This window comes from Oryctolagus cuniculus, chromosome 14 (genome assembly GCF_051225735.1).
Source record: "Oryctolagus cuniculus isolate XC-2025 breed Fujian yellow rabbit chromosome 14, ASM5122573v1, whole genome shotgun sequence".
Lineage (NCBI taxonomy): Eukaryota > Metazoa > Chordata > Mammalia > Lagomorpha > Leporidae > Oryctolagus > Oryctolagus cuniculus.
The window spans coordinates 70451108-70478669 of record NC_142880.1 but is presented as its reverse complement, the minus strand read 5'-3'; the positions used below and the strand labels follow the sequence as shown (position 1 = coordinate 70478669).

Sequence of the window (27562 nt, the reverse complement as noted above, 5' to 3'; positions counted from 1 at the left end):
ACCATTTATTATATAAGTTGTCGTATATGTAAATTGCCTAGAAAGAAATAAAATCATTTTCTCTTTCATATGGTGAAACACATATTTGTACTATTTTGTGGGTACCCTAAAGAAAAATTCATATTTTTTAATATTTTGGTCTAATAATTGACAATAAACACCCAAGGAACACATATGTGATGAAAATACAATCTTTTTTAAAAATTACTATTAATAGTAGTTGTGTCTGTTTATCACTGTAGTACTTATTTATAACTATTTATAAATATAATAAGTTGTACTTATTTATAACTAGCATTACACTACATATGTACTGAGCATGCCATGGTAATCAATATTTCTCCTTTGATATTACTTTATGATTGAAGGCCGGGAGCTGCTTTCTTCTAATTCTTCACAAAATATGTGACAGGTTATTAAAGTATGGTCAACCTTGCATACCATTGGAAACTTATTCCTTCTACCTAACTCTGATTTGATATCTGTTATGCAAACTCTCTCTTTTTTTTTTTTTTTTTTTTTTTGACAGGCAGAGTGGACAGTGAGAGAGAGAGAGACAGAGAGAAAGGTCTTGCTTTTGCCGTTGATTCACCCTCCAATGGCCGCTGCGGCCGGCGAACCGCGCCTATCCGAAGGCAGGAGCCAGGTGTTTATCCTGGTCTCCCATAGGGTGCAGGGCCCAAGCACTTGGACCATCCTCCACTGCACTCTCTGGCCACAGCAGAGAGCTGGCCTGGAAGAGGGGCAACCGGGACAGAATGCAGTGCCCCGACCCGGACTAGAACCCGGTGTGCCGGCGCCGCTAGGTGGAGGATTAGCCTAGTGAGCAGCGGCGCCGGCCGCAAACTCTCTTTATCCCTAACTATCCCTGCCAGCCTCCAGGTTATATTCAACTATTCTGCATTTTTTATGTATCAGGGAGTTGCTCTCTTTAAGAACAGAAGTTTGAGCCTAGGCAAAGAAATGGTTTTGGGTTTCTTTCACTTTAATTTCACTTTGGCTTCAGTAGCTTTTCATACTCCAGATGTTCTCAAACCTCAAATTAGAGAACTATTAAAAAAGTTGATCTAGTAATTTGAGGATCATCAGTGGCAACTTGCTTGGCTAAAACCCATAAAATTGATTTAAACATATACATTAAAATAATAGCACTTGGGAAATATTGCATGGTTGTTTATTTTCCTTTGTCCACGTGTTGAGTGAAAGCATATGGCAGTGTTTCAGATTGAACCTGTCTTCCTGTGCCAGCTGTACCTTGCATACTCTGGAGGATTGACCCTCAGGCAAAGATTTCCTTCCAGAGGACTGTTCCTATTAAATAACAGCATAAGGTGCTCCATCCTAGGCTCTCAAGATTGAGGAAAGGAGGGAAAACCCATTGAGAATTCTTGGCTAACAGGAAAACACAAAATTGAAGTACAACTGAATGGCCAAATTATCTTGATTGATCTCAACTCTCTAGGGACTTTTCCCTCAGGGATTCTCTCTGAAGAAACCCTAGATAATTTTCCTCTACATTTTCTTAAGGTGTAGTAAATGTTCCCTTTTGCTGGCTCAGATTACACACAATTTAAAAAATTTCTATGCTATGGTTATATTTTCAAATGCTTGAAAATTCTATTTTATAATTGTTAATGACTTTTACTCCTATAAATTGGTTATGAAATATATGATCTTTGAGTGGAGAGAATTTATACTGTGGTTCAGAAAAACCTATAATTGAATTCCAGTATTGCCTCCAGCATGACCTTGACCAGAATTCTTAATTTCCCTAAGCTTTGGATTCCCTGCCTGTAATAATAACATTAGGTTAGGTTTTGAGACATTAAGACAAGCTATGAGGGGTGAGTGTTTGGCTCAGCAAATAAGATGTTGCTTGGACTGCTCATATCTCATATCGAGTGCTAGGTTTTAGTCTTGGCTCTGCTCCCAATTCAAGCTTCCTCCTAATGTGACCTTGGCCGGCAGCAAGTGATGGCTGAAGTACTTGGGTCCCTGCCACCCATATGGGAGACAAGAATTGAGTTCCTGGCTTCCAGCTCCAGTCTGGCCTGACCCTAGTTGTTATAGGCATTTGGGAAGTGAACCAGCACATGAGAAATTTGTGTATGTGTTATGTGCATATGTATGTGTGTGTGCCTTTCCACATTTCTTTTTTTTTAATACTCAGTGTTCTGGTTTTTTTTTTCTTTTCGACTTTTATTTAATAAATATAAATTTCCAAAGTACAACTTTTGAATTATATCAGCTTTTTCCCCTTATAACCTTCCTCCCACCCACAACCATCCCATCTCCCACTCCATCTCCCATCCTATTCTTCATCATGATTCATTTTCAATTATCTTTATGTACAGAAGATCAACTTAGTATATACTAAGTAAAGATTTCAACAGACTACACCCACAAAGACACATAAAGTATAGAGTACTGTTTGAGTAGTGGTTTTACCATTAATTCTCATAGTACAACACATTAAGGGCAGGTGCACAGTGACTCCCACTGTTGATTTAACAATTAACATGCTTATTTATGAGGTCAGTAATCACCCGAGGCTCTTGTCATGAGCTGCCAAGGTTATGGAAGCCTCTTGAGTTCACCAACTCCAATCTTATTTAGACAAGGTCATATTCAAACTAAATTAAATAAATAAGAAATTTTTTTAAAGAGTAGTGAGGTTATGGAATGGAATTTGCAAGGAGTATGCTCAGTGTATACTAATTTCTTCCGTTGTGCCTCTTTATTTATGCATATACAGATTCACTTATATAAATATACATATTAATGGTCATATGTAGGCATATGTAAATATTTTTGCTTATATTTACTTATACAAAGAGACAGCATGAACATATTTTGATTTGCTTAAAATCTTCTTATAATTGAAAAATCACTCTTAAAATGTTAAAATAATGTCTAACTCGTGGCCTGTCTCATAAGTGGTATTAAGTAGTATTCTTTGTATGAAAAAGTTGGTTTAATGGACAAGCCATACTTTAATGCAATGTATTGATTTGTATAATTTTTATTTTAAAATAGTGGAACAATATTAAAGAAAATATAATGGAAAATCCATGATATTAAGCATCATTACATTTTAATTTATAATTTTAGTTATTGCAAACTTTGCATTTTATCATCATTAGTGAAACAGGGAAAAGTACATGGAGAACTCAAGGAATTAATTGACCAGGGAACATAATGAGGACAAACTTTCAAAATGACCTATCATCACTGTCTATGGCAACAATCCTATATCTACATTATACTGTTAAAAAATTGAACTTGCTGTATTGCAGCAGCTTGATGTCAAAAGTGCAAACATCTGTAAGCAGATAATAGCACTGGCTATAAAAATTTTCTCAATATGTAAAATTATGTATCTGATTTTTTAGAAAACTTTTATTTAATAAATATAAAATCATAGGTATAGTTTTTGGATTATAGTGATTCTTCCCCCATACTCACCCTCCTACACTCACTCCCGTCTCACCTCTTACTCCCTCTCCCATCCCATTCTTCATTAAGATTCATTTTAATTTTTTTTTTTTTTTGACAGGCAGAGTGGACAGTGAGAGAGAGAGACAGAGAGAAAGGTCTTCCTTTGCCGTTGCTTCACCCTCCAATGGCTGCAGCTGGCGCACCACACTGATCTGATGGCAGGAGCCAGGTGCTTCTCCTAGTCTCCCATGGGGTGCAGGGCCCAAGCACTTGGGCCATCCTCCACTGCACTCCCTGGCCACAGCAGAGAGCTGGCCTGGAAGAGGAGCAACCGGGACAGAATCCGGCGCCCCGTCCGGCGCCGGCACCCTGGGTTCTAGTCCCGGTTGGGGTGCCGGATTCTGTCCCAGTTGCTCCTCTTCCACTCCAACTCTTTCCTGTGGCCCGGGAAGGCAGTAGAGGATGGCCCAAGTGCTTGGGCCTTGCACTGTGTGGGAGACCAGGAGGAAGCACCTGGCTCCTGCCATCAGATCAGCGTGGTGCACCGGCCCCAGCACGCCGGCTGTAACAGACATTTGTGGGGTGAACCAAAGGAAGGAAGACCTTTCTCTCTGTCTCTCTCTATCTGTAACTCTATCTGTCAAAAAATAAATTTAAAAAAATCTTTAAAAAATAGTGGAAGTTCTCTCCTCCACTCAGAGAAAGGTATCTTCTTCTTTGAGGGCCCCTTCTTTCCACTAGGATCTCATACACAGAGATCTTTCATGTAGGTCATTTTTTGCCACAGTGTCTTGCCTTTCCATGCCTGAAACACTCTCATGGGCTTTTTTTTAAAGATTCACTCACTTATTTGAAAGTCAGAGTTACACAGAGAAAGGAGAGAGAAAGTCTTCCATCTGATGGTTCATTCCCCAGATGGCTGCAATGGCCGGAGCTGCACCGATCTGAAGCCAGGAGCCTGGAGCTTCTTCCAGGTCTCCCACACCAGTGCAAGGGCCCAAGGACTTGGGCCATCTTTTACTGCATTCCCAGGCCATAGCAGAGAGCTGGATCTGAAGTGGAGCAGCCAGGTCTTGAACCAGCACCCATATGGGATGCCGGTGTTTCAGGACAGGGTGTTAACTCACTGCACCACAGTGCTGGCCCCTCTTATGGGCTTTTTAGCCAGATCTGAATGCCTTAAGGGCTGATTCTGAGGCCAGAGTGCTGGTTAGGGCATTTGTCATTCTGTGAGTCTGCTGTGTGGCCTGCTTCCCATGTTGGATCATTCTCTCCTTTTTAATTCTACCTATTATTTAAAAAATTACTAAAAACCATGGCATTTAAATAATTTGAAATAGCACTATCAATATTGCTGATAGAAATCTAAGAAGACAAGCCTCTATGGTCTGTATTGATAAAATAATTCATAACATTCTAATACATTTAAAAACAGGAGTTTAGTTCTAAAGTTATACAGTAGGTTCAAATGGGTCATTAAGTCAAAAGATGCACAGTGTTTGCTAGGCTCTCTTTCTTGCTGCCTACGTTGGCTTATTTTGAATTGCACTGTACCATGGAAATAGTGCATGATATAGATATACTTTTAAATTTTCTTCTATTATATAAATTTTTAAAAGAAATATTCTAAATATTCTTTGCTTTCACTATCTCCATTTGGGCTAACTCCCAGCATGCCATATTGGCATGCTCACATGTTGCTACTGAATAGTTAACAAGTTGATCCTACTGTATTCTTGCTGATCTATCAGTAGCAAAAAGTCACACGTAATGTTTTCATCCAACTCAGACACAGGTTGTCTCAAAGGTGTTTCTCAAATGGTTGTATTTGTAATATATATATGAACACTGTAATTCTAAGGAACATACATCAAACAACAAACCAAAATCCTCTAAAATTAAATAATTCCATTTCAATTTTTTAAAGATTTATTTATTTATTTATTTATATGAAAATCAGAGTTACACACAGAGGGAAAGAAAGGCAGAGAGAGAGAGAGGTCTTCCATCTGCTGGTTCACTCCCCAGATGGCTACAATGGCTGGAGTAGAGCCAATCCAAAGCCAGAAGCTAGGAGCTTCTTCCTGGTCTCCCACATAGGTGCAGGGGCCCAAGGACTTGGGCCATCTTCTGCTGGTTTCCCAGGGCATAGCAGAGAGCTGGATCTGAAGTGGAGCAGCCAGGTCTTGAATCAGCGCCTAAATGGGATGCTGGCACTGCAGGCAGCGGCTTTACCTGCTATGCCACAGCACCAGCCCCTACTTTTCTTTTCTTTTTTTCTCTTTTTTTGACAGGGACAGTGAGAGAGAGAGAGACAGAGAGAAAGGTATTCCTTTTCCATTGGTTCACCCTCCAATGGCCACTGCGGCTGGTGCAGCGCACTGATCCAAAGCCAGGAGCCAGGTGCTTATCCTGGTCTCCCATGGGGTGCAGGGCCCAAGCACTTGGGCCATCCTCCACTGCACTCCCTGGCCACAGCAGAGAGCTGGACTGGAAGAGGAGCAACCGGGACAGAATCCGGCGCCCCGACCAGGACTAGAACCTGGGGTGCTGGCGCCGCAGCCAGAGGATTAGCTTAGTGAGCCATGGTGCAGGCCCCCTACATTTCAGTTCTTAATCAATGTAAATCTCACTCTCCAAATCTATTCATGGTTATACTTCACTGTGAAATTGATGGGAAGCAGCTATTCAATGCTTTGACTCGGTTCTCTTATAAATAAAGTAAAATTATCACACAAATGAACACAAACCCTTTGGAACCCACACCTGTTCTTGTGACCTCAAATTTTGATCTGGCATATACCTTGTCTTGAGAAGAGTGTAATACAAGTATGCAACTTTCTATTTCATTGATGATCTCTATTTCAAATTATAAGTCTCTTCTGTGATTGCAGAAGTAAATTGCACCCGCTGATCAAATTTGGTTGCTTAGCTATGCAGAGTTCTTTCTCTGTCTGACTTTATGCTCTTTATGTTTTTACCACTTCATTTTCCCTCTGATTCTTTAGTACTTCAGTAGTTTATGTATGTGCTTATGAATCTGTGATCCATGTATTTCAGATTTTGCTAAAATTTTACCTACTCACCATACTCATTCTCATATCTGCCAACAAATGAGAATGAACTAAATAAGATATTAAATAATGAAATATCAAGGTCCCCTACATTATCAAATTTCATTTCATGTGAAAGCCGACAGACTAGGAAGCTTTGGGTTGAATTTGAATGTTGTATATTAGGATGTCTGGGACACTCTAGAAAAAAAATCTTATTTTTATTGGCAAATATCCCTTCACTCTGATCCACAGTCAGTAACAGTGTAGACAGGTGGAGTGAGCAAGCTTATTTACTTTGTCATCCCCCATCACCCACAGGGAATACCTGAAAAAGCAGATGGTATTGAACCTTGTATACACTGTTGGATTCTATACCTACTACATGAATAACAATAAGAGACTAACAATGATAAATTATCATAAATTAAAACAATTGCAACAATATACTGCAATTAAAGTTATGTAAACATATGAATTGCTTATTTCTGGAATTTCCTATTGGCTTTACCTACTATGCCACAGTGCCGGTCCCCAAATGTAGTTCTTATAGTGTTGTCTCTAGAGCCAGATTACCAGGATTCAAAGCATTGTTTGTTCCACTTGCAAACTTTTAACCAGCCTCTCTATCACCTTTTCTGATGTACTGATAAGAATACTAACTAGACTAACTTTGTCTAGTGTAATTATTGGAGCCTTGTAAAATGTGAAGACATGCATTTTGTTTGTTATAACCATACTGTTTCCAGGGATAGTTCTAAGTGGGTCTTAATTTCAGTCAATCTAGTTTTTGTGCCTGAGCCTTTTGTTTCTGGGATTACAATGATGGGAGGGAGGGAGGAAGTTTAAAAGGAGGAAGGAGATATAAAATGTAATTCATCTACTTGGGATTCTTTTAGCAATAATGTCAGAATCAAACAGCTGCCAACCAATGTGTGGCACGCGCCTTGCACACGTAAGCAATGTGCATAGAATTCCATGTCCAAAGGTGACTGTGCTCTTTCTGTAGAACAACAAGAGCCCTGTACCTGAACACTCTGTCCATAAAAAAAGGCTAGTACTTCATGAATCTTTCAGAATTTTTTATACCTCTTAGTTATTCCTCCTTCAACTATTTCTTCTTTATATTTTACCATTTCTTAAAAATTTAATATGCTAAATTTCTTTAGATCTTATTCTCTCACTTTAAGCTCTTGTACTATTTCAGTTCTCCTTTCACTTTTCTTAAACTTTTAACAGTACTTAAACCGACCTCAGCTTCTAGTCATTGTCACAGCAATCCTCTTCATCAGGATTTCTCAGCATCACACTGTCAGCACTTTTGGGTGAGATAATTCCTTTGGTGCTGGGACCTGGGAGTTGTCCTGTGAGTGTTGAGGACATTCATTTGTGAAAACCAAACAAGCTGCAAATATTGCCACATGTACCCTGGGTAATCAGGAGGACATCCTTGGTTAAGAAACATTACCTACAATTGGACCTCATCAGTCTTCCTGAAGAACAGTTTAGATCATGTCATTCTCTCTTGAAAAAATGTTCCATGGGGCATCGTTTTGCAATGAAAACATCCTGATTCCCCAAACTCTATCATTGTGTTTTTAAGAATATGTTCCTTCCTCTTTCTCTGATATGCCTTCACTATAACTTACAGTGATTTATGAGAAATGCATGTGTGTGTGTGTGTGTGTGTGTTTTCTAGAATTGAAGAGTTTTCAAATATACCCTCCTTTCATATACTCACTTATCCAACATACAATATTTTTATTAACTTGCGCACATTCCTGCACACAGTAACTCAATTTAAATTCTGTTGGGAGAGGCGTCTTCATTTTATATACATATGAAAATAAATTATAAAGTTATTATTAAACTATATCTACATAGAAATAGCAAACAGATGAGTGAAGAAATATGGAGGCCAAAAATAAATGCTGATGTTTGTAGACACAATATTTTAAAAATTAAGTGTTTTTATGGCAGTGGAGACCAGTAGTTCATTCAGAGATGTATACCTACCTAAGAGATAGTCCTTTTAAAATAAAATTTGGACATTGTTTCATGCATCAGAAAAAAAGTTCATACAGGTAAATACAAGTAGATGTAAAAATAATAAATCTCAAAAAAGCAATTAGGGGACCAGCATTGTAGTACCAGCATCCCATATGTAAGTCCTTATTAATGTGTCAAGGAAGGCTGAGGATGATGGCCAAAGTATGTGGGCTCCTGGGCTCCTGCCACCAATGGTTTGGCTCCTGACTTCAGCCTGGCCCAACTTGGTTGTTGCAGCCCCTTGAGGAGTAAACATGAGTGGAAGATAATTTTCTCTCTCTCTTTCTTCCTCTCTCTCTCATTTTCAAATAAATGATTTTCTTTAAAAAAGCATTTAATGCACATGTCATAATCTCAAATCTAGGGAGATAATTTTAATCGACACAAGAAATTAGCAGCTTTTGAGGAAACTACCTATGTATTTTTTACACAAAAATTCAGAACCGTACACTTTATTTATTTTTTTATTTATTTATTTTTTTACAGGCAGAGTGGACAGTGAGAGAGAGAGAGACAGTGAGACAGAGAGAAAGGTCTTGCTTTTGCCATTGGTTCACCCTCCAATGGCCGCCGTGGCCGGCACACTGTGGACGGCGCACCACACTGATCCGAAGGCAGGAGCCAGGTGGTTCTCCTGGTCTCCCATGGGGTGCAGGGCCCAAGCACTTGGGCCATCCTCCACTGCACTCCCGGGCCATAGCAGAGAGCTGGCCTGAAAGAGGGGCAACTGGGACAGAATCCGGCGCCCCGACCAGGATTAGAACCCCGTGTGCTGGCGCCACTAGGCGGAGGATTAGCCTATTGAGCCGCGGCACAGGCCAGAACCATACACTTTAAATTATATCATCAAAAGACCAATAGGCAAATTATAAATTAGGAATTGATATCTTTTATGACATGAGTTGGAGTTGGTATGCAATATGCAGAAAAGAATTATAAAATAATAAAGAGAAATGAGAATTTTATCAGAGATGAGAAAGTTTAGTAGGAAATATATAAACACTTTCTCAAATTCTCTATTCAGAGAAATGCAAATAAATGTTAAAATGGATTATTTTTTCTTACTAAAGAAAGCTATGCTATATATTTTCACATAGTAAAATATTATATATAACTGAAAATTTATAATATTTTGTCGTTTTTAAACAGTCTGGAAATGCGTTTTTAAATCATCTTGAAAATCTTAGTCTTTGAACCAAAAAAATACTCTTCTACCTGGTAGTTTTATGAGCACTAGATTATTTGGAGGGACTTTAGTATAATAAAACCAATATGCAGGTAGATTCATGGAATATGGTCCAGTTTTCTTAGGAAACAAAAGCCAGAATTAATGTGTTTGCTTCTGGGTTTATAACTACATGAGCATAGGTAAAGGTACAGAAATATCCACACCTGGTTTCTAGGAGATGTAGGTGGAGATAAAAGGAGAATGATATTAGGACATTAAAATATAGGAAAGTTATCTATAGTTTGAATAAATAATAAAACATTTTATATGTATTTATTTTTACTGGCTTAAGAGTGTGTGCATATGTTTTGTGTAGCTAAAAAGATAATTAAAAATGAACATAAATACACATTCTTTAAACTGAAGAAATTGGCTACTATCTACATCCTCTACTTTAGGATACTGATGCAAACTTTTGTCTTTAGTTCCACACTTTGCTTCCCCTCACAAATACAAATTAAACGATACTCTTGGCCAGCGCTGTGTCTCAATAAGCTAATCCTCCGCCTGTGGCACCGGTACACCAGGTTCTAGTCCCGGTCCGGGCATGCCGCGAGCGTCTCAGGGAGTCTGGCCAGCAGACTCAACCCAGGGCCCGCGACAACGGTTTCTTGGGTGAGAAAAGGACAAACGACACTTATCGGCTTTTCAGCTTTTATTGTTCATCAGGCGTTAACACTCCTGATTGACTCTCTCTCTACTCTCCCCCACTAACAGAACCTCTAAGCTTATATATCATAGCACGCATGCTAAAAATAGTGTCCAAACAACAGGATAACAGGTACATACTGGTGGAAAACAGGAACACAGCAAGAACAAAACAGGAACCAGGGCTATGAGAACTAAGTTGCAATTTAACCTCAGGCTAGACGCATAGCGCCGCCAGGCATGCAATGAAAAGGTTACAACTGCTGGAATTATTAAGCAAGCCGCCTGCAAGCGGCTGCAAGTAAGTTGGCGGGCCGTACCAACTTACTATTCCCCAACAGGGGCACCGGATTCTGTCCCAGTTGCTCCTCTTCCAGTCCAGCTCTCTGCTGTGGCTCGGGAGTGCAGTGGAGGATGGCCCAAGTGCTTGGGCCCTGTACCCCATGGGAGACCAGGAGAAGCACCTGGCTCCTGGCTTGGGATCAGCATGGTGCACTGACTGTAGTGGCCATTGGAGGGTGAACCAATGGTAAAGGAAGACCTTTCTCTCTGTCTCTCTCTCTCACTGTCCACTCTGCCTGTCAATAAATAAATAAATAAATAAACAAACAATACTCTTGACCCTCATTGGACTTTTAACTTACTTCCATTACATATAAATATATCAAGATGACTTAACAATATGCCTTCTCTATGCCCTGTGTGAAGGAAGTAAATCCTCATGTATTTGATTTAACGTCATAGTCAAAATTGATTATTGATTCACCCTTTCATTCAACAAGAATTAAAATGGTGAGCATCGTCATTGAATCATGCAGTGTAGACTTTGGAACATGATCAGTGAGACCTGGTTCTTGTCCTAATCTGAGCATACACTGGTACATGATAGGATCACATCAAGGATGGAAGTTTCCATACTTGAAGTTCTGCAGGAATGAAAAGAAGTTAAAGCCAGTAAGAAAGAAATCAAGCTTAATTATTATCTAAATGGATCACAGGGATTAAAAAAATTCTTTATTTTGTAGTATTATTATTTGTATTGAATTTATTTTTAGTAGACTGGTATGTTACTGAATTGAATTTCTTGAATTTAAATGTGCCATTTTGTATGACACATACATTTGAGATGCTGAAGAACATACTGCTTTGATCTTTGAGTACTCTATTTCTTGTTCAGTGGGAAAATTAGAATTTGGGGAACCTTGAGTTTATTCCCAGGAATATCATTATCCAAAAGAAAAAGTGGGAGTTCATTATACTGTCTAAATAATACAATATGTAAATCATTTTCTTGCCTTAAAATTAAATGTTATTTTACACTGTATGTATTCATTTGTATACATATTCACTTGTATTTTATAGGTACTATAATTTAGGGCATTTTTAGGATGGCAGCAAAATTTTTATGTCATAAATAAATAACAATGAATGTCACTTTAAGAATCTTAACACTTCCAGTTACATGGGGTTAGTTATTTTTTATTTCTCATCAGCTTCATGGAATTCCAGAGTTTCTGACGTTTGTATTGTTAACTTAATCATGTTCTATTTTTTTTAAAAATCTATAAATTTTATTTTTAAATTCCTTTAAAATAAAACAAATATACCTATTCAATAAATAATTAACTTTAGATAATTTAATGCTTAATTTGACAAAGGCAGGGACAGCCTCCTGGGTGTCTCCATATCGGAAGGATCCTGTGCTTGCTTTGGTGTTCCAACATTGCCATCTTGAAATTTTTAATCATTTGCCTTTGGACTTTTGTTTTGTAAGTTTATTCTTGTGAGACTAGGAAGAGAGGATGTGAGCAGAAGAGCTGTGGATTGGAAGCAGTGTACCCACAGGTTCTGCCTGCAGGCATAGCAGGTAGACAGATGCCAAACAATGGACCTTGCAGCAAGTCACACATTTGAGTATGCATGACTCAGCAGCCTGGGACGTTATGTGTCCCTAATGTGGCCAAATCATGGCTAAACCATGATACACAATGGCAATAGGAGCAGCAGCAACAGCAGCAGTGAGAGCAGTGATATGAGAGACAAATGAGTCCCTGTGCAGGCAGGAGTAGCTTCCATGCTGAAAAGCTTTCTTGTCCATCATTTCCAGCATGCGTTTTATACACTCAAGGAGATAAACGCAGTATCTACACAAAAGTTAAATTTCCCACCTAAGTTACAAGACAATATCTGCAACACTCAGACAATAATTTTTATCAACAAATTATTTTAAAAACAGGTATATACATGTGCATTGCAATAAGAACATCCAGGAGTTGTTAGAATTCCTTAGAGTTTACATATGCCACTTTTGAAATGGATGCAACATTTCAAAGCAATTATCTACAAGCTTATAAACACAAATTAAATTTAAATGCTATTTCCATGTGAAATTTTAAATGAACCAACTATTAAGAAGGAATGTACCTTAAGATTATATTTTCTGGGGCCAGCGCCATGGCTCACTAGGCTAATGCCCTGCCTGCAGTGCCAGCATCCCATATGGGTGCCAGGTTCTAGTCCCAGCTGCTCCTCTTCCAGTCCAGTTCTCTGCTGTGGCCTGCGGGGGGGGGGGGGCAGTGGAGGATGGACCAAGTGCTTGGCACCTGCGTCTGCATGGGAGACCAGGAGGAAGCACCTGGCTCCTGGCTTCAGATCAGCGCAGCGCGCCAGCCATAGTGGCCGTTTGGGGGATGAACCAACAGAAGGAAGACCTTTCTCTCTGTCTCTCTCTCTCACTGTCTAACTGTCAAATAAAAAAAAAAGGTTATATCTTCCTATAGCTAAAGCCACTAATAGAATACATAAACAGGCATTTTGAATTAGAAATAATGAAATTACATTTTGTTTCTTTTTTTTTACCTTTTATTTAATGAATATAAATTTCCAAAGTACGACTTATGGATTACAATGGCTTCCCCCCCATCCGTCCCTCCCACCCACAACCCTCCCCTTTCCCACTCCCTCTCCCCTTCCATTCACATCAAGATTCATTTTCGATTATCTTAATATACAGAAGATCAGCTTAGTATACATTAAGTAAGGAATTCAACAGTTTGCTCCCACACAGAAACATAAAGTGAAAAATAATAGATGATTTTTTTTAAATGATGATGAAATCAGATCAGACCTATTGTCATGTTTAATCCCAGTGAGAGTCAAGTTGGGAATTGATAATTTCTTTTTTTTTTTTTTTTTACAGAAGATCAGTTTAGTATGCATTAAGTAAAGATTTCAACAGTTTGCACCCCCATAGAAACACAAAGTGAAATGTATTGTTTGAGTACTCGTTATAGCATTAAATCTCAATGCACAGCACATTAAAGACAGAGATCCTACATGAGGAGTAAGTGCACAGTGACTCCTGTTGTTGACTTTATCAATTGACACTCCTGTCTATGGCATCAGTAATCTCCCTATGCACCTGTCATGAGTTTCCAAGGCTATGGAAGCCCCTTGAGTTCTCCGACTCTTATCTTGTTTAGACAAGGTCATAGTCAAAGTGGAGGTTCTCTCCTCCCTTCAGAGAAAGGTACCTTCTTCTTTGAAGACCTGTTCTTTCCACTGGGATCTCACTCACAGAGATCTTTTGCCAGAGTGTCTTGGCTTTCCATGCCTGAAATACTCTCATGGGCTTTTCAGCCAGATCCGAATGCCTTTAGGGCTGATTCTGAGGCCAGAGTGCTATTTAGGACATCTGCCATTCTATGAGTCTGCTGAGTATCTCACTTCCCATGTTGGATCACTCTCCCCTTTATTTATTCTATCAGTTAGTATTAGCAGGTACTAGACTTGTTTATGTGCTCCCTTTGACTCTTAGTCCTTTCATTATGATCAATTGTGAACTGAAATTGATCACTTGGAATAGTGAGATGGCATTGGTACATGCCACCTTGATGGGATTGAATTGGAATCCCCTGGTATGTTTCTAACTCTACCATTTGGGGCAAGTCAGCTTGAGCATGTCCCAAATTATCCATCTCTTCCCTCTCTTATTCCCACTCTTATGTTGAACACGGATCACATTTCAGTTAATTTTCAACACTTAAGAATAACTGTGTATTAATTACAGAATTAAACCAGTCATATTAAGTAGAACAGACAAAAAAAACTACTAAGAGGGATAATGTATTAAGTTGTTCATTAACAGTCAGGGCTATGCTGATCAAGTCACCGTTTCCCATAGTGTCCATTTCACTTCAACAGGTTTCCTTTTTGGTGTTCAGTCAGTTGTCACCGATCAGGGAGAACATATGGTATTTGTCCCTTTGGGACTGGCTTATTTCACTCAGCATGATGTGTTCCAGATTCCTCCATTTTGTTGCAAATGACTGGATTTCGTTGTTTCTTACTGCGGTATAGTATTCTAAAGAGTACATATCCCATAATTTCTTTATCCAGTCTACCGTTGATGGGCATTTAGGTTGGTTCCAGGTCTTAGCTATTGTGAATTGAGCTGCAATAAACATTAGGCTGCAGACAGCTTTTTTGTTTGCCAATTTAAATTCCTTTGGGTAAATTCCAAGGAGTGGGATGGCTGGGTCGAACGGTAGGGTTATCTTCAGGTTTCTGAGGAATCTCCAGACTGACTTCCATAGTGGCTTGACCAGTTTGCATTCCCACCAACAGTGGGTTAGTGTCCCTTTTTCCCCACATCCTCGCCAGCATCTGTTGTTGGTAGATTTCTGCATGTGAGCCATTCTAACCGGGGTGTGGTGAAACCTCATTGTGGTTTTGATTTGCATTTCCCTGATTGCTAATGACCTTGAACATTTTTTCATGTGCCTGTTGGCCATTTGGATTTCCTCTTTTGAAAAATGTCTCTTGAGGTCCTTGGCCCATCTCTTAAGTGGGTTGTTGGTTTTGTTTTTGTGGAGTTTCTTGATCTCTTTGTAGATTTTGGTTATTAACCCTTTATCTGTTGCATAGTTTGCAAATATTTTTTCCCATTCTGTCGGTTGTCTCTTCACTCTCCTGACTGTTTCTTTTGCAGTACAGAAACTTCTCAATTTGATGCAATCCCAATAGTTGATTTTGGCTTTGACTGCCTGTGCCTCCCGGGTCTTTTCCAGAAATTCTTTGCCTGTGCCAATATCTTGAAGGGTTCTCCAATGTTCTCTAGTAACTTGATGATGTCAGGTCGTAGATTTAGGTCTTTAATCCATGTTGAGTGGATTTTTGTGTAAGGTGTAAGGTAGGGGTCTTGCTTCATGCTTCTGCACGTGGAAATCCAGTTTTCCCAGCACCATTTATTGAATAGACTGTCCTTGCTCCAGGAATTAGTTTTAGATCCTTGATCAAATATAAGTTGGCTGTAGATGTTTGGGTTGATTTCTGGTGTTTCAATTCTATTCCATTGGTCTATCCATCTGTTTCTGTACCAGTACCATGCTGTTTTGATTACAACTGCCCTGTAGTATGTCCTGAAATCTGGTATCGTGATGCCTCCGGCTTTGTTTTTGTTGTACAAGATTGCTTTAGCTATTCGAGGTCTCTTGTGCCTCCATATGAATTTCAGCACCATTTTTTCCAGATCTGAGAAGAAGGTCTTCGGTATCTTGATTGGTATTGCATTGAATCTATTGATTGCTTTTGGGAGAATGGACATTTTGATGATGTTGATTCTTCCAATCCATGAGCATGGAAGATTTTTCCATTTCTTGGTATCCTCTTCTATTTCTTTCTTTAAGGTTTTGTAATTTTCATCGTAGAGATCTTTAACGTCCTTGGTTAAGTTTATTCCAAGGTATTTGATTGTTTTTGTAGCTATTGTGAATGGGATTGATCTTAGAAGTTCTTCCTCAGCCATGGCATTGTCTGTGTAGACCAAGGCTGTTGATTTTTGTGCATTGATTTTATACCCTGCTACTTTGCCAAACTCTGAGTTCCAATAATCTCTTAGTAGAGTTCTTTGGGTCCCCTAAATAAAGAATCATGTCATCTGCAAAGAGGGATAGTTTGAGTTCTTCCTTCCCAATTTGTATCCCTTTACTTTCTTTTTCTTGCCTAATAGCTCTGGCTAGAACCTCCAGAACTATATTGAATAGCAGTGGTGAGAGTGGACATCCCTGTCTGGTACCAGATCTCAGTGGAAATGCTTCCAACATTTCCCCATTCAATAGGATGTTGGCTGTGGGTTTTTCATAGATTGCTTTGATTGTATTGAGGAATGTTCCTTCCAAACCCAGTTTGCTTAGAGTTTTCATCATGAACGGGTGTTGTATTTTATCAAATGCTTTCTCGGCATCTATTGAGATAATCATATGGTTTTTCTTCTGCAGTCTGTTAATGTGGTGTATCACATTGATTGTCTTGCGCACATTAAACCATCCCTGCATACCAGGAATAAATCCCACTTGGTCTGGGTGGATGATCTTTCTGATGTGTTGTTGCATTCTATTGGCGAGAATTTTATTGAGGATTTTTGCATCTATGTTCATCAGGGATATTGGTCTGTAATTCTCTTTCAGTGCTGCATCTTTTTCCGGCTTAGGAATTAAGGTGATGCTGGCTTCATAGAAAGAATTTGGGAGGATTCCCTCTTCTTTGATTGTTCTGAATAGTTTGAGTAGAATTGGAGTTAGTTCTTATTTAAATGTCTGGTAGAATTCAGCAGTGAATCTATCTGGTCCTGGGCTTTTCTTTGTTGGGAGGGCCTTTATTACTGTTTCAATTTCTGTCTCAGTTATGGGTCTGTTTAGGTTTTAGATGTCTTCCTGGTTCAATTTAGGTAGGTTGCATGTGACAAGGAATCTATCCATTTCTGATAGGTTTCCCTGTTTGCTGGCATACAAGTCCTTGTAGTAATTTCTGATGATTCTTTTTATTTCTGTGGTGTCTGTTGTTACATTTCCTTTTTCATCTCTGATTTTATTGATTTGGGTCTTTTCTCTTCTTTTTTTAGTTAGTTGGGCCAATGGGGTGTCAATTTTGTTTATTTTTTCAAAAAACCAGCTCCTCATTTGGCTGATTTTTTGTAATGTTTTTCTTGATTCAATCCTGTTGATTTCTTCTCTGATTTTAATTATTTCTCTTCTCCTACTAGATTTGGGTCTGGTTTGCTGTAGGTTTTCTAGATCCTTGAGTTGAATTGAAAGCTCATCTATTTGGTGCCTTTCCAATTTCTTGATGTAGGCACCTATTGATATAAACTTTCCTCTTAACACTGCTTTTGCTGCGTCCCATAAGTTTTGGTTTGTTGTGCTGTTATCCTCATTTACTTCCGGAAAGTTTTTGATTTCTCTTTTGATTTCTTCTATGACCCATTGTTCATTTAGGAGCATGTTGTTCAATCTCCATGTATTTCCATATGATCTAGGGATTCCTGAGTTGCTAATTTCCAACTTCATTCCTTTATGGTCTGAGAAGCTGCATGGTATGATTCTAATTCTTTTGAATTTGCTGAGACTTGCTTTATGGCCTAGTATGTGGTCAATCCTAGAGAAGGTTCCATGTACTGCTGAGAAGAATGTAAAATCTTTAGCTGTAGGATTGAAAGTTCTGTATATATCTGTTAGATCCATTTGGGCTATAGTGTCGTTTAAATCTACTGTATCCTTGTTGATCTTCTGTCCTATTGATCTGTCTATTTCTGAGAGTGGAGTATTGAAGTCCCCCAGTACTATTGTATTGGGGTCTAAGTCTCCCTTTAAGTCTGTTAATAAATCTTTTAGATAAACTGGTGCCCTGTAGTTAGGTGCATATACATTGATAATTGTTATATCTTCTTGTTGTATTGATCCCTTAATCATTATATAGTGTCCCTCTTTGTCTCTCTTAACAGTTTTTGTGGTAAAGTTTATGTTGTCCGATATTAAGATGGCTACGCCCGCTCTTTTTTCATTTCTGTTGGCATGGTATATCTTTTTCCAGCCTTTCACTTTCAGTCTGTATGGATCTTTGTTGGAAAGATGTGTTTCTTGTAAGCAGCAAATAGATGGGTTTTGTTCATTTACCCAATCAGCCAATCGGTGTCTTTTAACTGGACAGTTCAGGCCATTCACGTTCAATGTGACTAATGATAAGTGGTAACTTTGCCCTGACATTTGCCAAAGATAAGTTCTAATATATGCTTTGAATTCCCTGTGATCTTTTGCTGTGAGGTTTCCTTCCTTGGTTTCCTTCCTTTACCTTCTTTCATATTGATGACCATGTTTCTGTGTTTCTGTGTGTAACACATCTTTAAGCATCTTTTGCAGGGCTGGACGAGTGGCAACAAATTCTTTCAATTTCTGTTTGCTATGAAAAGTCTTTATTTCACCTTCATTCACAAATGATAGCTTTGCAGGATATAATATTCTGGGCTGGCAGTTGTTCTCTCTTAGTACCTGGGCTATATCTCACCATTCCCTCCTAGCTTGTAGAGTTTCTGATGAGAAGTCAGCTGTGAGTCTGATTGGAGATCCTCTGAGAGTAATCTGACGTTTCTCTCTTGCACATTTTAGGATCTTTTCTTTATGTTTCACTGTGGAGAGTTTAATTACGTGTCGTGGTGAGGGTCTCTTTTGGTCTTGTTTATTCGGGGTTCTGTGAGCTTCCTGTACTAGGATTTCTCTGTCCTTCTCCAAACCTGGGAAATTTTCTGCTAATATCTCACTAAAAAGCCTTCTAATCCTTTCTCCCTCTCCATGCCTTCAGGAACTCCTAGAACCCGAATGTTGGGTTTTTTAATAGTATCCTGAAGATTCCCAACAATATGTTTTAGATTTCTAATTTCCTCTTCTTTTCTTTGGTCTGACTGTATCCTTTCCTGTTCTCTGTCTTCTAAGTCCGATATTCTCTCTTCTGCTTCACCCATTCTGTTTGTAAGGCTCTCTATTGTGTTTTTCATTTGATCTATTGAATTCTTCACTTCAGTCACTATCACAGTTTCCTGTTGTACTAGTTGTTTCGTTTCATTTTGATTCCTCCTTAATATTTCATTTTCACGAGAGAGATTTTCTATCTTGTCCATTAAGGATTTCTGTAGTTCAAGAATTTGTTTTTGAGAACTTCTTAATGTTCTTATCAATTTTTTGAGATCTGCTTCTTGCATTTCTTCTATGTCATCATCTTCATAATCTTGAATTGGGGTGTCTTTTTCATTTGAGGGCGTCATGGTGACTTCCTTGTTTTTATTACCTCGGTTTTTGCGTTTGTTATTTGGCATATTGGAGATATTTGGTTTCTTCACTGTGGTGCTTTTTCTTGTTATACTATGACTCTAGATTAAGTGGACTATCTGTTTTTGATGGAGCCTTAGGGCTTGAGATGGGTGTGGCCTGAGAGCTCTGTTTGGTGTGCCAAAGGTGACACTCCCAGGTTAGGCGTGGTAAATCTCTCTCTCTCTCTTTCTTTTTTTTTTTTTTTTTTTTTTTTTTTTGATTCAAAAGGGAAGTAATTCCGCACAGCTGAACGAAGTTGGAGGTAGTTAGCAGGCAAATGATATACCCACAGGAGCCAGAGATCAGAAGCTCTTTCCCAAGGACCACACAGGGAATCTGTTCGGCCCTCAGAGTGGGCTCAAAGTCTCCTTCAGTCTCCCACTGGGTTGCCAAAGTTACGGAATTGTAGCGTCTCTGGAGAGTGCTCACGTGAATTCCGTGAGTTCTCTCCCCCACCGTCTCTTTTTTCACAGTCTCAGTTCAGTAGCACCACAAATTTACTAGGTCCTAATCTCCTGTTAATTCGCCCCACCCAGAGTCAGGTTTTTCTGCTAGGCTCAGGGCCGGTGCAGACCTGAGGTCGCTCTGCTTATGACATATGTCCAAGATGGCGCCTGCTCTTTGTCTTGCTCGCCCTTGAGAGGTGAGCGGAGAGAGAGAAACCCGTGTCCGTACCAGTCACCTTTTTTTTTTTCTCTCTCTCTCTCTCTCTCTCTTCCAGTTAGCCTGGTGAACTTCCACCCCCACCCCGGGGGTCGTTCCCTCTAGTCTCCTCTCTCTGCTTGCCTGCTGGTTTCTCTGGCTATTGAGGTTCGGCTCACCTCGCGTTCCAGCGCTGGTGTGTTGAGTCTGCTGCTGGTGTCCCGAACTCGAAATTACATTTTGTTTCTTGAACAAAGCTAATAAGTTATAGGAAATGTCAGAATATTTATAATTCCAATATGTGTATTTAACATTAAATTAAATATAAAGACAAAATAAGTGGTCCTTGCTCTGATAGAATTATTCAGTGTAGAGAATTATATGTGTTGACTGTTGTGATAAAACAATACACATACAAATGCAACAAAATTGCAAAGAACTAAATATACATGCACACAAATATGTACGTTGGAGTTAATGAGTGAGTAAGACCAGTGGATTCTGTCTGTGTGCATTTCCTGGTGTGCTATTGACTGCAGTTTGCAAGATGATTATTGGCAAAACTGAATGAAATCTGTATAAAATCTCTCTATATATTATTTTTTACAGGCTGCATGAGAATCTACAGTTTTCTCAAAACAGAAAATTAAATTCAAAAAATCAAATTCAAATATACATGGAATTGGTTTGTACAAAGGGTTAAATCTTTATAGAGAAAGGTTTCCATGTGAATCATCAGCTTTAGAAGCACTAAAATTTTAAAAGTAATTTATTGAAAATTTGTCTCAGTGTTGTCACAGCTTGTCAAATACTCTTAATAGCTCTGGTAATAGTTACATCAACAGAAAGATATTCCTGAAAATTTTAAAAATCAATTATTTGTAATCTTGTATTAGGCAAGAGCAACTGATGTAACTTTCATTTATATCATTGAAAATGAAATTGCTAATTGTATAAAAATTTGATGAACTAAGAAATGGAGTTGAAGAAAAGTAAGCCAACAATTTTATGATCAATCAACATGTAATGATAATGTAGCACTATTATTTATTGCATTCTGTATAGTTATGACACCAAAGTTTTTTTATAATTTGTCCGTTTGTGCAGTTACTTTTCTATGGCAATTATTTATTTATGTGTTATAACTAGCAAAACATTTTTAAAGGAAAAGTCATTATAGTTTCTTATCTTCAATAGCACCTTTATTTCCCAATGTGTTGAACTAGAGACCCCAAACTTTTGTTTTACACCAACACTCAGAAATTGTCTAAGCCCAAGACAAGGAAATTTGATACAAATGGACCAAAAAAACACTTTAAGTTTTACCAAAAATACTTGAAATAGATATTTGACAATTTATTTCTACAGAATTGATCTTGTAGTAAACTTAGGATACATCAGAAGCTACAACTAGTAAGTAATATCAGAAGTCAGCCTTTTTATTTTCAGAAGATTTGCCAAGATATTCTTTGCCTTTTTAATTTCATTTTATTGTTTTACAAAACACCACAAAATTGATTCAACATCAATTCTTACATTTTAATTTCTGAAGAAATATATTGCTCCAAGACAGAGCTTCAGGGAAATCTTTTCATGATGAAAGTTGTATTTTAAAATATGTTTGTTTATTTTTCATTTACAAAAGATAAGAGGATTAAGGACTGCACAGATATATCAGTTAGGATTTTTAAAATTTGAATGCCATAGTTTTGTTAAGATTTTTATAGTTAGGCTCATATGTTTCACACCCATCTGCTACATTTCTCAGTTTGCAAATATATTACTATAGAATGACCAGATTTCCTTGAAACTTTAACATGATTCCATAAACATTCACTCTTGGCACATTTATATTATACTCAACACCATGGTCCCTCAGGAATTTTAATTTTTAAAGTAGCAAACTTAAAACTAATCAAGAAGTTGTTTTAACAGATTTTCACAGAAGGCATTTCAGTTGATTAAATACTAACAGTAGATCTTTCCCACATTTTTATTAGCAGTTAGTGAGAAATATGTGCATAAATGCTCCATCATATTTTCCCCTACATATTCACTGTGCTATAATGCTTCTGTGTGCAGATCATACGTAATTTTTATTCAGATTTTCCTGATAGCTCCGCATGTCTTCTTTTTCTCTCCTGTTCCAGAATGATTCCTGGGGAAAGCAGTATTCATACGCGCTCTTCAAAGCTATGAGTCACATGCTGTGCATTGGGTATGGAGCCCAAGCCCCAGTCAGCATGTCTGACCTCTGGATTACCATGTTGAGCATGATTGTCGGGGCCACCTGCTACGCCATGTTTGTTGGCCATGCCACTGCTTTAATCCAATCTTTGGATTCTTCAAGGCGGCAGTATCAAGAGAAGGTAATTTATTTTATCTCTAACCAGCTCAATCAGCTGGTTGAATTAGTGTTCAACCTAATTAAGCCATCTCCCGTATTCAAAAATATAATAGGTAAAATGTCTTAAGTGAGAAAGCACTATCTGTTTTAGTATGCCAGCATTTCTTCAAGATGGACTTTATAGCTTTTGTTAGTTCTTGATTTCTCTCAGGAATAACTAATTTAAAAATAAATCTACAGAGCCGGCGCCACGGCTCACTAGGCTAATCCTCCGCCTTGCGGCGCCGGCATACCAGGTTCTAGTCCCGGTCGGGGCGCCGGATTCTGTCCCGGTTGCACCTCTTCCAGGCCAGCTCTCTGCTGTGGCCAGGGAGTGCAGTGGAGGATGGCCCAAGTGCTTGGGCCCTGCACCCCATGGGAGACCAGGAGAAGCACCTGGCTCCTGCCATCAGATCAGTGTGGTGCGCCGGCTGCAGCGCGCCACCTGCGGCGGCCATTGGAGGGTGAACCAATGGCAAAGGAAGACCTTTCTCTCTGTCTCTCTCTCTCACTGTCCACCCTGCCTGTCAAAAAAAAAAAAAATCAAAAATAAATAAATAAATCTACAGATTTTGAATCTACAGAAAAGCTACTTTATGTATGAAATGTTTGAAGCTGAAATAAGGTGTAAATATGGTTCATGTCATCTTATATTTCAACAATTTTAACAATATAATACAAGCCTTTGTCTGTTATATCCTCTGAAATGTTAGGTGATAAAATGAGGTAGCAACCATTGCACATGTTCCTTTGATCCTTTTCTCATGATAAAGCCATAATTTATATTACAACACATATACTCAGTTGAATATATGTTGCTATTATATCTAGATAATTCACCACACCATCATGTTAAAAAATGCTATCATTGCTGCTATCTTTCTCCTTTTTTAAAATAAAAGATTCGTTTATTTAAAAGTCAAGAGTTACAGAGTGAGGAGATATATAGATGTATATCTATATATAGAGAGATCTTCCATCTGTAGGTTCACTCCCCAGATGGCCACAAAAGTCAAGGCTAAGCCAGGCTGAAACCAGGAGCTTCATCTGGGTTCGCACAAAGGGGACAGAGCCCAAGTACTTGGGCTATCTTCCATTGCTTTCTCAGGCCATTTGCAGGGAGCTGCACAGGAAGAAGAGCAGCCAGGACATGAACTGGCACTCGTATGGGATGTGGGCATTGGAAGCAGTGGCCTTACCTGCTATGCTACAACACAGGCCCCGTCTTTCTTTCTTAAGCACAATGTGTTAATTAAAATGATTATTATTCTAAACTTTTGTCAAAAGAGAGAAAGTATATGGTATGATTTATTTACCAGATTTTTTTTTTTCATATACTGAATTACTTTGGATTGGACTACACATTGGGGAATTGGAAAGAACTAATATTTCTGACTATGCATCAGTAACATTCTGACAAATATTTTATAACTGAACAAATGCATAACAATAGACTCCATTGATTGTGGTAGTATATAACATGAACCCTATCAAAGAGCATTTCCAAAAGTAAGGGTTTAAGTAGTTCAACAATACTTCATTTAGTAAATTATTACAGCTTAGACTCACAAATGTTTTTCAGACTAACTTCATTTCAGCTGTGTCTTTTTTAGAGAATTTTTCAACATTTACTCCTACAATAGGGTAAAGGAAATCTAGATACTTTTTTCCCTTGATTATAATGATATCACCACAGTTAACAGTGAGTCAATTGGTATTTAATTACTGAGATATTGAAAAGACTATTTCCTTAAGGTTTAGGGTTTAATTTGCTTTAAGCATTATTTTAAAAATAAGAATCCATTGAAGTTGAGAATGAGGAGCCTAAGACAGAAGAATTTTATACAATAGTAAACTTGAAAATAATCAAAGGAATTTGGGCCAATTTAATGGGGACTTAAGGTAAGACCACAGCATGATAAATCTGATGTTTCTCTTACACTGTTGCTTTTTTCTTTTCAGTTGATGTTGCTTAATAAAAAAAAGAAAAAAAACTTACTGCCTTACTTCTGTGAAGCATCACTGCACATTTCTTAAAAACAAACAAGTCTTCAGTTTTCTAGGATTGTATTAATATTGTCACCAGTTTTATCTTTTTTTTTTTAGAGATTTATTTTATTTTTGAAAGACAGCATTACAGAGAGAGGTAGAGATATATAGAGAGAGGTCTTCCATATGCTGGTTCACTCCCCAGATGGCCACAATGGCCAGAGCTGCACCGATCCAAAGCCAGGAGCCAGGTGCTTCTTCCGGTCTCCCACGCAGGTGCAGGGGCCCAAGGAGTTGGGCCATCCTCTACTGCTTTCTCAGGCCATAGCAGAGAGCTGGATCAGAAGAAGAGTAGCCAAGAAGCCAAGACTAGAACTGGAGCCCATATGGAATGCTGGCACTTCAGGCCAGGGCGTTAACCCACTGTGCCACAGCACTGGCACCAGCAGTTTTATCTTTTTAGTTTTGCTATGTAAGTCAGCCTTAAGTTGGGACTCAGTTTGTTAACTATGTAATCATAGGCATTGGATTTAAATATACTATGTCATAAGTGTTACACTTCAAGTCAATGAGTTATTGATCTTACAAATACTTGATAGATGGCAAGGATATAGGGTTAACCCTTTGTTATTTTTTGACATTTGAAGCAATTTAGTCAGGAGGAGTTGATCAAAAGGTATTTTGGTTTTCTCTTTGTTTTGTTGGTCTCCAAACCAAAACCTGTCAAAAAGTTTGCTTCTAGAATACTGTATGCATTTTGTAGTCAGTTTAATTCAGGACAGATCTAACAAACATGTTGGGGACAGCTCTTTGGCATAGTAGACTAAGCCTCCACCTGCGGAGCCAGCATCCCATATGGGTCAGGTTTGAATCCAGACTGCTCCTCTTCCCATCCACCTCTCTGCTAGTGGCCTTGGAATACAGTGAAAGATGATCCAAGTACTTGAGCCCCTGTACCCATATGAGAGACCTGGAGGATCATCCAGGCTCCTGGCTTCAGCTCTTCCCAGCTCTGGCTGTTATGGCTATTTAGGGAGTGAACTAGCATATGGAAGATCTCTCTCTGTCTATCCTTCTCTCTGTAACTCTATCTCCAAAATAAATGAATAAATCCTGAAAAAAAAAATTCAAGGCATCTGTAACAGATGATATCAACACATCTAAAGACAAACATTATCTATAAGAGTAATTAATCTTTCCCAAAATGTTAAACATAGATTCCACTCCTATACATGTACACAAAACAACTGAAAATAGGTACACAAATACTTGCACAATAACCAAAGATGGGAAAACAGCAAATGTCCATCAATTAATGAATGAATGAATGAACACAATGTGCCATATCTATACAATGGAATATTAATCAGCTATAAAAATAAATGTAGCATTAATACATGATACAATGTGGATACAAAGCTCAATAAAGGTCATATATTATATGATTACATTTATATGAAATATTGAGAACAGGGAACTGTGTAAATATAAAGCAGACCAGTGGTTGCCCTGGGACTTGGTGGAGGGGGGGAATGGGGAATGAGTGCTTACTGAGCTCCTTTTGGGGAGGGTAAAGATGTCCTGCAAGTAACTAAAAGTGCTGATTTAATAATATTGTGAATGGACTAATTGCCACTTTAAAACTGTTAATGTTAAATTTTATGAGAATTAGACCTAACACAAATTGCACTAATTAAGCAAAAAAAAAAAATAAAAGGTAAAACAAAGTAGCCAAATTACAGAAGCTGAAATGAATCAAACACTATGTACAGCAAACCTATAGAACTGAATTGAAAATTAAATATATATTGTTCAGATGGCTGCAACAGCAGGGTGTAGGCCAGGCTGAAGCCAAGAGACAAGAGTTTCTTCTGGGTCTCCTATGTGGGTAGCAGGAGCGTGGACTTGAGCCATCTTCCACTGCTTTCCAAGGTATATTAGCAGGGAGCTGGTTTGGAAGTGGAGCATATGGGATGTCAGCATCGCAGGCAGAGGCTTTACCTACTACACCACAGTGCCCAATTAATATTGGTATTATTTTAACTCCAATGTGCCCAGAAATAACATGAGTTTTTATGAAAAACAAGCAAACTCTAAAAGCATGTTTAGGGTTCATTAAGAGTATATGAATATTCAAGGAAAAATTCATTTGTAGACATAATACTATTTACTGTCACTTTATATAGTAACATACTGATCGAATCCAGTTTACTACAACTCATGCAGCCTATTTTTACTTTGGAATCTGGGTCTTTTAATACTTCTAAGGACACAGCTGTTCAATCTGAATCTCCCAGTCCTAAGTAGTTCTGTCACCCTAAGCAGTGGTGTAAGGTCCTCAGATGATGAGACAGTAAACTGTATAACTTAGTATACCAATACTAATAATCTAATGGGGCTCTCATGTTTTCACCATCATTATCTTATCATTATCCATTGTCATTATTATTCTTTCTCTCTCATGGCCAAAAATATGAGATGATCTTTATACTGTCACATTGCAGATTAAACTTTAACACAAATCACAATTTATACTGATGATTTCATGGGTTATCATGCTTTGTATTCTGTTACATTTCAGACCACTACATTTTCTCCTTCTCTCAGAGACTTTCTGTTGTGAGAGAGGTGGTTTCTAAAATGTGTCTCCACTAATGTTCTGTTCCAGATTACCAGGAGGGTTGCATATTTACTCTAAGTGGCATTCTGAACAAACACAACTTCAAAAATAACTGAAAAACAATAGCATTTTTGCCTCTAGTCATCTCTTTAATTTTACACAGTGAGATTCCTCTGTTATGGGCAAATAAATGCTTTCCCAATCCAATGCGGGCCTTCTGGTGGCTGTAAAGAGGAATTTCAAATGCCAGCTTTGTCCGCAAGCTGTCTTGTCTCTCCCAACATAAACCTACTAGGAGCTTCTTTGTATCTTCTCATCAGGGTTGAAGACAAAATGAGAAAGAAAAGAAAGGGAAGGTACATGTGCTGA

General features: G+C 38.4%; 1 protein-coding gene across 3 annotated transcripts in view; it reads left to right on the top strand.

Moving 5' to 3' along the window:
- The window catches only part of HCN1 (hyperpolarization activated cyclic nucleotide gated potassium channel 1), a 423356-nt gene that overhangs the window by 298261 nt on the left and 97533 nt on the right, over positions 1 to 27562 (top strand). For 2 of the 3 annotated variants that reach the window (XM_008262038.5, NM_001082063.1), the window contains 1 exon segment: positions 22349 to 22567. The exons of the other annotated variant lie outside the window; for it this stretch is intronic. In XM_008262038.5, coding sequence (XP_008260260.2) covers positions 22349 to 22567 — 219 coding nt within the window. 3 annotated transcript variants of the gene reach the window in all.